This window comes from Electrona antarctica (genome assembly GCF_951216825.1).
Source record: "Electrona antarctica genome assembly, chromosome: 18".
In the NCBI taxonomy this organism is placed as follows: Eukaryota; Metazoa; Chordata; class Actinopteri; order Myctophiformes; family Myctophidae; genus Electrona; species Electrona antarctica.
Genome location: NC_136799.1, coordinates 29,668,505 through 29,679,664, shown reverse-complemented (window position 1 = coordinate 29,679,664; position 11,160 = coordinate 29,668,505). Strand labels below are relative to the sequence as shown.

Below are 11,160 nucleotides of genomic sequence, written 5' to 3'. Positions count from 1 at the left end.
AATTGACAAAATGATTTACAGTGTGTGGATGTTAAACATTACTGTTTGGCGTTCTCTTGTGTTGAATTCAATAGACGAGGCTATTATTGTATACTTAAATCATACCAGGACACTAGTGTATTTGCCTTAATTCTGAATGGACCTGGATTCTGTTGAACATCTGATAATGGTGTGTACATACTGTATTATCTACAGTAAGTGTTACTGTACTATATGAACATACACAGCACTACAGTACATATGTTATTATTGTGGTCGGGTGTGCAATCTGGGAACCCATTCGTTAAAGAAAGTGGAAAAACTATATTTTACATTGATAATTCACTTGGTGACACTGCTGTATTAAACCAAATGCATCAATTTGTTCTTAAATTGGACAATTCTGTGCAAGCAAGGAGAAGTACAACATATGCACATTCAGGTTAAGGGGAAGTTATTCAAAGGGGACTGCTCACACTTAGTAACCAACTGCTCATGGAAGTCATTACACATAATTTGGTTTAACAGTACAGATCAGTAGATTTACACAAAGTTTGTCACTGTTTTATCTTTAAACAGAACAGTAAAATAAATGTTTCCATTTTCCACTTTCTCATGTACCCTGTGTAGTAATTAACTCTGCATACCTCTAGGGGTATACAGTAAGTACCCCCATTTGGGAAACACTGGTGAATGTGACGCTGTGTGAGCTTGTGGATCTGCTATTTTCAATCCATGATGAAATCGTTGTATGACGGAGCTTAAATTAGTCATAATCTCGCCATCCCCGCTGGGGGTGAGACAAAAAAAGGTCCCACACACGCTGTGCTAAATGAAGCACTCCTCTCCTCTCACTGTGTTTAGCCTCTGCAATGAGATTTGATCAGCTGCCCTGACCTCAGGCTCATTGTTACTGTAGTACATGGACCATCTGGAGGGACTGGGACACCTGCTAGGCTGCTACTGTTGCTGGCACAGAGGACAAAGGGACAATGATTAATTGCTGGGTAGATGGAAAGTGTAGAACTTTTTCTTTCCTTTGCTGCCTGGATAGCTCTACGGATCTGAGAGGAATGGTGACAAATGAAATGAAGTCTAGTAGTCACGCTTAGATGTTTGGAACATTTTGCTTCTACCTTTCCCATTCCTGCAGATCTGGGCAACGGCTTATGGCTGTTTCTAAGATTTTAAAGGACCATACCAGGGGTCTGGCATGTTTGAATTCCACTCACCATATTCAGTGCCGAGCATTTGTTTGGTCTTCGAGGAGGCCAATGTTTTCCATTCATTTCAGTACTGTATCAAAATTACAGGGACTTGAAACTTGCTTGACATAGATAATCCAACAAACAATATATTTGTCATGTTATTGTGTTTTAATGGAAGCCTAGATGAAAATATTCCCTGGAGAAAAGTCCATGACATCTCACCCACAGTGTTATGTTGAGCCAACATTGACTCAATTATTCAGGTACCGTATGTTTATGTACGATATAAGACCGAAGCTGTAGACAACGATTATGTTTAGACGGTATGGTCCTTTAACCTGCATCTCTTCCATAGGAACATGCTTATGAAGGAAACAGTGACACACTTAGGCATTATATAAATGTACAGAAATCAAGGGGGTATAGTGATGACATGAAGAGAAACTTAAAATGCTGTACAGAGTACTGTATATACAGTATGGTCTCCGCACTGACAAAGTACTTTTGTTATAGATGTAATGTTTAAGGGGAGATAAGAGTCTATACCTACATGATTGATAAGACTATTTTCTATTCAGTTCAATCAATTGATGTTCTATTGATCTAATGTTCAGATCCTGACTGAGGAAGTTGAAGCTGTTCTGTCCTGTTCTACCTCTGGCCTTTATTCCAGGAGCAACAGGCCAGGTCTGTCAACATGTCTGTCCAATGCATGGTTATATATTTTTGCTGTATGTTTATTTACTTAAAAATAAATATGGGTGTTGGGCAATACCTCACAGGCTTCTATGATATTATTTTCCATGACTTATACATTTTCAACAAGTTGGTAAGAAAGGTTGAATTAAAACTACCAATACACTGTGGCTGATTGAAATGTTGGAAGTGAAAGAAGATGCACTGCCAATTCTCACACACACACACACACACACACACACACACACACACACACACACACACACACACACACACACACACACACACACACACACACACACACACACACACACACACACACACACACACACACACACACACACACACACACACACACACTTTCAGCAGCCAGTGTATATATTCTTAAGTATATTCAAAACATTTTAATGATAACGTAGTGCAGTCTGCCTGTCTGCCCAGTGCTCATATACTGTAGGTGACATGGCAAATTTCACACATTCTTTTTGTTGAGACACACAAATTCAGCTGCCAGGAAACGTTGTTTGAAACGGAAGACAAAAAAAAATACATTCAATAGTAAACAAATATGCATGCAAAACATCATTTTAAAATCAAATTGTATCTGAAAATGCAGTTATCTTGTGACTTTAAAAAAACTCTTACAGTAAATTCAAACGACACAAGAGACCATATCAAAGCGAACACAACAAAGTATAAGCCCCTAGCTATACTTTGAGTGAAGCACCAGTCATATTATATAAATGCAATAAGGTCTCTGTGTGTGTGGGTGTGTGGGTTGGGGGGGGGGGGGTTTTGCGCGTGCGTGTGCGCATGTGTGTTTGCTGCTGAAGAAAGCCTGCTTTCTTCAGATAATAAAACTTGTAACATTTTAGCCTTTGATGTTAATGTTAATTATAATAACAATTATTTTTGATCTCCTTTGCAAGGTGGTAGGCCTATGCCCTGACTACAAGACAATGAGATGCACCTATCATGAGTAACAGACTGTTTTGTACAGTCAAATGCCCACAATCATGTGGTTGTGTTGTCCAGATGCTTCCCTCCTGAGATATTGTCTGACTCAGGTATAAATATAAAGGAAGTGAAAGTGTGGAAAGTATCTGAATGTAAAACCAAAAAAAGCGATTTATACAACAAAAGCATAATTCTTTTCTCTCCCAATGTTTCACTGGATTCACAAAGTGCACAATTGCCAACAGTTTTTCCACCAAGTTATCCATCAACTTATGCCGAGTAATTATGGGAGATGAAATCACAAGAGGCTCGAGCCTAATAATATGGTCCATCCTCTTCTCTTAGTCACCTAGTCCCTCAACCGCCTTCTCTGGCTCTCGTTGAATTGCCCATTTACAGTCGTCAGTGCCAGACCTTGATCTCACCACCCCAATCACAAGTGGCTGCAGTGGCAGGCAGCACCGAATGCAGGGACACACACAGGCACGGCTGGCTGTGAGCTTGAAGAGTGTGCAGCACGCGTGCGCTCTGGTAGTCATAGAAGTGGGCAGAGCCGGTGGAGCTTCCTGACGCCAGTAAAGTTCCATCCAGAGAAAACTCGCACTGCACCGCATATCCCTCTACCTACGTAAGACAAGACTCGATGCATTAGTCATGCCACACAGCTCAACCTTCCACCTATGACCAAAATAGTACTTCCATCAGCATAATCATGGGTATTGTAAAACCAAATTAACTGTGAAATTTGAAGTAGTTTAAAAGAAAGTGCAAGTGCTTAACCTCATTGGCCTATTTCCATAACAATCTGGACAATATTGGTGAGAACCTGTTGTGTACAGCAGGGGTCTGCAACCTTTTTTAAATTAAGCGACATGTTTTTATGTTGTACATAGTCAGTGTGCCATATCAACAAAATTCATCATTCATTTTAATGACACCACATAAAATAATTCCAACATATTTTTTAAATATTTTCTTTCACATCACGTTATAATGATCATTAGACTCAATAACCAACCTATCTCCCAGACTCCCTCCCCAGTCAGAGTTCAGAGTTTTAATGAATGTACTGTAGAATTATGTGCAGGATGTAATTTATATACAAAAGGATGGACTTCATTAATTTGACTACATTCAATAAAATAGTTTATTTTAAACCAAAACCACTCTCTCACACACGTGCCAGTGATCACCCTCGTTTGTGCCAATGTTGGCACTGGTGCCTAAGGTTGCCTACCCCTGGTGTACAGTACAGAACACAAGACCAGGGCTACTGCAGTTGGCATGTTAATTTCCTTTGATCTACAGAATAACCTCTTTTCATTAGATGCTAAAAGCCTAATTTTGCTGATTTACAGATCACAGTGCCCAATGTAGCCTGTCACTAAAGAAAGTAATGTCAACTAAATAGTTGTTACAGTTGTTTATGACAAAAGAAAACCAATAGCTTTTCCAACCAGTATCTGCTGCATTCCCTGTCTTTTCCTTTTTCTGGAAATATTGCATTTTATTTAGCATGTTTGTTTTGCGCTGTGCGTGACTTCACAGAGTCCCAGCAGTGGCTATGGATGGATGCCATACTGTACATACAGCATAAACATACAGTATACTGTATGTTCACAGTGCTGTGTGTGGGCTATGTTTGCAATATTTTACATCTGCGTAAGGTTTTTATTACTGGCGTAATTCAAGAATTTACTATGGTTGGTGACATGGCTTTATTCTGGGATCTCCCTGCCCTATAATACAAAGTTATATTATATGGATATTAAAATAACGGTTCTCGATTTATGTGGATTACACACAGACAGACGTACAGAGACTTGCATTTATAGATACTAGAGCGGTGCCCGTGGACTCCGTGGAGCCTCTACAGCAGTGCCCGTTGGGCACAGGCGTACTTGGAACGATGCAAGTTGGAAATGTATGCCCCACCCAGATATTATGTCTGTGTCCCTTTTATGCCCATATACAGTATGGAGTTCTTTGTCAGGCATGCCCAAATATATGTATATATGGAGTATATGTAGACGTCAGAATGATGATGTCAGAACAGGCCAGCTCCATATATGGAGCCTGGGCAGGGGCCCTGTCCAGAGCCCGGGCAGAGGCCTTTTTGGGGTGGTTCTGGACAACCGTGGGTCCGACCGACTCGACACCGGCCAGTGCACCCGATGCGGTGGTGTGGAACGCGTGTGTCGAATTTGAAGTTGGTGGGGCGAACGGTTCTCGAGTTATGTGGATTACAAACAGACAGACGAACAGATGTACAGACAGAGACACCATGCATTTATAGATACAGTAGATAAGATAGATTTGGCGACATGCACAGATTTTATGGAACGCTACGGGTAGGAAGAGCAGTCTGGAAAGCCCCACTCCCCCACAAACTACAAAACAGAGCATCAGCAACAGAGGAGCATAAAGAGGAGAAGCTGGGATGGAGGTGGTTTCGTACAGTGGTTCTCAACCCCCACATGATGTTGGGGGAGTCCCCATATAGAAGTGAAGTGACAATTAAAAAAAAGAGAAAAGAAAAAAAGAAAAAAGACCTTTACTGCATCAAAAGTACTCAACAAACTATACTATAAAAACGGGTCAAACATTGGCCAAATTGTCATGTTCACAATATTTATCTAGAGACAAACTAAACGCAACTCCTATCCAAGTGCTTATCAGGGTGGGGGGTCCCCAGTTCAAATATTATTATTTTGTGTGGTAACGGCCCGAAGAGGTTGAGAACCTTTAGCGATACATGCATATTCTGCAGCAGGAATAGGTAGGATGAAACATTCATGAAGAGCGCTCCAAAAAGCCAATGGCAGACTGACAGCTGTCAGTCTGTCAGAGGGGGCTTGGCAGGAATCAGCGGGTGACACAAGCATTGACTCCTGCCAGAATTAACACTGAGCTCTAAATCAGTGGGTCATGTTTTAGCTCAAGACCCAAAAAATAAATGAGATGTTTGCCCGGGAACCAAACTAGTGAAAAAAGCTAAATGTAGGAAACAAAAAATAAAGGGACCCGACCCAGAGTTTGGGAACCATGTGGTCTATCATATTCATCTCTGTGTGCTTGCACGTAGAGTATGTAACACATTCTCCATTAATGTAGCATATTGTGTGTGGAAATCCAGACAGTTTGTTTTCAGGAAATGTAATAAAAAAGAACCTGTGTTCCAATGGGTCTTGTCAATACTACATTGATTCAATATTTATAAAACCAACACACACTTAACCACTTACAACATAAAAAAGCAGATACTGTACAAGCTAAAGCAGATACTGTACAAGCTAAAGCAGATACTGCACAAGCTCATCATGACACGTCATGAATGATGTGATGCATTGTGAGCTTATACTGTAGATAGGCTTTTTTCACTACTTTTGCGCAACCATCTTATACGACAAAGCAAGGCGTTCATGGAGGTAGTGTATGAGGATTCTGCCCGACAGCAATATGCGGCCTGCCTTGGGCTACGACGTTCTTCACTGACCTTGTGTCCTTCATAGCGCCGTCTCTTGTTCATCCTATAGGGCCGCTGGGAGGAGAACATGCCCATGTAGTTGCCATTGGTCTGAGCAACAAAGTACTCCTCAGCTGGGTGGAGGGCAAGGCTGGGACACGTGTACCTCTCCTAGGGGCCAAACCATCATAGTCACACTGTCAAAATGTGTCAACCACTTAAACCCTCTAGACTTCTTTCTCTAAACTGGACCAGAGTTGGCTCTGTATTTGCTTTTTTCCATCTACACCAAGGGCTATATCTTGCTCCACCCCTTAACTCTTATCCCTAAACGAATTTACCATGTTTTACTATTTAAAAAAACCTTTTAAGATAGTTCAAATAGCCGATCTACAAGCTCACCACGTATTGAACTATTTTAAAATGTTTTTCAAAACAGTAAAAAATGGCAAATACGTTTAGGGATAAGGGTGGCGCAAGATAGGGCCCCAAATCTCTTTGCCAAAACTACCCGATCCACAAGCTCACAAGGCGACACAACGAGGCATTGTGCATAGACTAATAGCATATTGTAGACTATTATATTGGAAGAGAAGAAGAGTAGCCTATATTAACTGATGTAACAAGCTAACTAAAATAAATAAATCTGAACCATTTTTAGTAGATACAGTATGTGCCATTTCATGGTATACGTTTTTTGGTTTTTAAGTTGATTCTCTTGGTTTAACACATATAGAAAGGTTAAAACAGATTTTGCAAAGAGAAGGGAACCCGCACACTCATATGCTCCAAAAGATAAATGTATTGACGACGTTTCGAGCCAAGGCTCTTCATCTGGTCAAACTGGTTCTTCACAGTTTGACCAGATGAAGAGCCTTGGCTCGAAACGTCGTCAATAAATTTATCTTTTGGAGCATATGAGTGTGTGGGTTCCCTTCTCTTGTCCTATGTCACTTTTTGAACCCAGCACCTCCACTAAGTGATGTGCGTATTTTACTATAGTTTCTGTAAAACAGATTTTGAGCCATCTGAATGTTATAGATCTGTTAGGGGTGCTTTGTTTAGGTGATTCTGACAATAATAAAGATACATTTCTCAATGGACAGCTAAATGGATGGGTTTGTACTATACACTATACAATATGCAGGTGAATATGAGGATGCCAATTATATGCACATGCCTGCATATCACATTAATCACAATATCAGTTTAGGTATACCTTGTAACTTTCTCTCCTAATTTTGTTTTGTTTGTTTGTAAAGCAAGTATTAAGAAATGTCCTATATACATTTGATGTATTATTATTTGGGATAGATAGAAAAATAATGACAAATTGCACAGTTGATGTTCATCTCATTACACTGGATGGTAACAGGAAATTGAACTACAACTGTTATTTTCAGCTAGTATTCTCAAATATTTCACAAATACATTGGTGGTTGATTTGTAGTGTTAATTTAGAAGAAGAAAAAAGAATCCCACAATACCATACAATGAGAGATGATACACAATACCCATTGATACATTGGCCAGTCCTAATACAGAGTTCCTTACATGGTAAATCTGGTTGGAGACCTTTGCTGTGGTCTGGTAGTCCCAGGCGATGAGGGTACGTTCAGCAGAGTCCCTACTGACAGAATCAGTACTGGTAATAAACTCAGCACCTCCTCTGAGGAACAGAATGTCCAAGGTCTGCTGAATCCCTGCTTTGTACTCTTTCACCACCTGGAAATAGGAAATACAAGGCAAATTAACAATGAGCTACACAAAGTCCTTGCAATACAAGACATACTGTAGAATTGCTCGTTGTAGGCTTCAGGCTTTCAGCTTCTGTGTTAGTTTGTTTCGGCATGAATCCTCAAAATTATTTCTTATTTAGAAACAAAAACAAAAACATCAATTCATTTCTATTTAGATTTGACACATGAAACTGGGTAATGCTACATTCTATTATGTTAAGAGTCATGGAGAGGAGGCAATTTTAAATCACTTTTGTAGACCTTTAGTAATCCCGTGGGAGAAATTCAGTTTCAACTTCACACAGCTGATGGCTGCTCAGTTAGTCATGTTGAGCGCTTGCTTACCAGGTGGTCTCTCTGACCACCAAGCTGTGGCCGCCAAAGACACATTACTTGTTTAACCAAAGAGAATAGTGCAGATCTAACTGGACAGGAGGTGAAAGAGGAAGATGTTGAAGCATCCAGATCAATGACAGCTGGTCAATAAATTGCTCAACCAAAAAAAGAGCCAATAGTGTTAAGTGATTGCACGAGGGTGTCTTAGACAATACATCTCTGCTTGATATAGGTGGACCAGGACACACATGCTAAATGCATGACCTGGTTGGGATTATACATGTCAGAGTTGCGTGTGTGTGTGTGCGTGTGAGCACGTGCATGCCGTGTGTCGTGTGTGTGTGTGTGTGCGCATGCGTGTGTGCATACTATGCTGTATTTGTGCAAAAACACCATGTTAATTATGAATTCTTGAAGTGTGTTGTAAACACTGTGATACACTGTGACAATTTAATTTATTTATGCAAACTGAGCCAGGGGTAGGGCTCAATAAGCACTATGCTTCTCCCTGTTCCCTTTTTCGGCATGGACACCGTAGTATGTCAAATGGACTTGTGCCTTGGACCTTTGAGATTGTGCCTTGTTCTAAATGCACTCATGTACATTACATGTATTTTGTTGTCCAAAGGTAATAAAAAATCAACTAAATATAACTGAACATGCACAGATATAAATCCCAGATATTATGATTATTACTCCATTCATGTCAATAGCTTGATACTGGACAGTGGACACTTAACCCATTAAAACCGGGAACGCATCATTTTAGATTTTATATATACTAGATATAGTAACATACCGGTAGGTTTTTCTGAAAACTCTTAGGATTTACAACAGTGGTTCTCAACAATAGCAGCTATACAAGCTCACAGCCCTGCAACCTCATACATATACTATTTTAGAACATTTTAGAAAAATCTTGAAAGTGTTAATAGCAGTTCTGGCTGAACCGTGCAGTCGGTTTTCACGAAATTTGGAAATATGGTAGAGGGCCATGCCAAACGGTGAGGATGCGAAGCCCACAACCATTGACCAAAGGGTGGCGCTATAGCACTCAATTGAAAATGCAAACTTTGACCACGCATACCTCATGAACCGTTTGACCGTCGGCAATGAATCTTCAATACACATATGCGTCTCCTCATGCCGAAGTTTCGTGCTCTTACTTTTGGCCTCTGACCTCTAGATCACCCGCCATTTTGAATTATATGAAAATCAATTAAAATGCATCTCCTCCCAGGATCTTTGATAAAAATTCATGGACATGGGAAAGTATAGTACATTTTTTTAAGTGGAAAAAATGAAGGTTTTATGAGCCAATGAAAATTGCTTTAGTAATCGTTCATGTAGATTTGATTGTTAATACAAAAATGGTTACAAAGCTGATCTGTGATGTGACATGTTATGAGCATGTAGATCTGTTTGAGTACTTATGCGTTGGTACTCAAAGTATATTTTGAATTGAATGATGCTGTTAACAACACAACAACTGATTGTGTCTGGTTAGCTCTAGCTCAGTAGGTAGGGCTCTCGCCTTCGGAACACAAGGTCATGGGTTCAAATCTGAGTACAGACAACTCAGCGTAATAGTCTTTAAGAACGCTGTCCCCCCCCCCCCCCCCCCCCCCGACACACACACAATTAAAACTGACCCTGTCACAATTACATCGTCTTTTTTTCACAAGATCAGTCTTCCATGTCTATGTCTGTATGTGCAACACCCAAATGGCCCATTGCCCCCGCCGGCGGGAGCAGCGGCTCAGAACCTCTGAACAGCACTCAGCGGGTCAATGGAGACCCAATTGGTCTCCGTTTCCAACTTCGATGTTGCGGATTTTCCCCCTGGACCCCCCTGGGGTTTAAGAGGTTAAGAAGGAACACATGGCCTAAAGACGACAACAAGGAGGAAAACAACATAATGGACAACAAGGACAATAACCTCTCACCACAGTGATAAAAAGAAAAAATTGAGCACATTTAATCAAGGATTCAACTTGACTGAAGTCAAAAACAGACTTCAGACCAACTATTGCCAGATGACAGACAGCACTATGACACCTCTCTATGTTATGACATTTCAACCTATTGAAATGTGACAACTGTGGACTGATACATTGGACATCTTCTTGGTATAAATGTTTGTGCAATTGATGTGATATTATTCAGAGTATCTTGAAAATATCTCTCTTCTATCTCTTTGCAACTGTAACGCTCTGAATCTGAACTTAAGATAAAAGTAACTTGGATATACTTTAAGTCCTTTGTTTCCGTGTCCAAATTCTTTCAGGTTCTTTTAAACTCTATTTTCTATAGAGTTAAAACGATGTTGATGGCCTGCCCCTACTAAAAGCCCCCAAATCTCTTCTCTCTTTAATGTAGCCCAAAGCTTAACTCTGGCCTTAACATAACACAGGGTAACGAACCCCTGCATCCTATATAGAGGCACAATCTCAGGAATCTGTCTGGCATGACTTCACACTAATGGTCTAAGCTTGTGTTTGAAGGAGGGTGAGGGTCCTCTTAGCCCTCATTTCCGAGAGGGGTAATTTCACCCCGGAGTTAAAAATAATAAATAAATAAAATAATAAATAAATAAAGCATAAAACCCACAGCCCACAGCTAAGACTGACAGGCCTGCAGGATGCATTTAACAACCTATTTGCTGTGGCCTGGTTCATTCTCTCTCCGAAACCCACATTGACACCTACTGACAGAACCAATCCCTGGTGATTTAAACCTAGCGCCCCCTGGAGCAACAGGGTACACTCTTGGGACACTT

At 40.5% G+C, this 11,160-nt stretch overlaps 1 protein-coding gene across 2 annotated transcripts in view; it reads right to left on the bottom strand.

The window, feature by feature from the left end:
• Positions 1–1,383: 1,383 nt before the first annotated feature.
• wdr25 (WD repeat domain 25) overlaps positions 1,384–11,160 on the bottom strand; it is a 28,150-nt gene continuing 18,373 nt past the window's right edge. For both annotated transcript variants that reach the window (XM_079527252.1, XM_079527251.1), the window contains exons 5-7: positions 7,861–8,031; positions 6,337–6,477; positions 1,384–3,464 (exon numbers count right to left, since the gene is read on the bottom strand). In XM_079527252.1, coding sequence (XP_079383378.1) covers positions 3,243–3,464; positions 6,337–6,477; positions 7,861–8,031 — 534 coding nt within the window. In that variant the 3' untranslated portion in view covers positions 1,384–3,242. The remainder of the gene's footprint in view (positions 3,465–6,336; positions 6,478–7,860; positions 8,032–11,160) is intronic.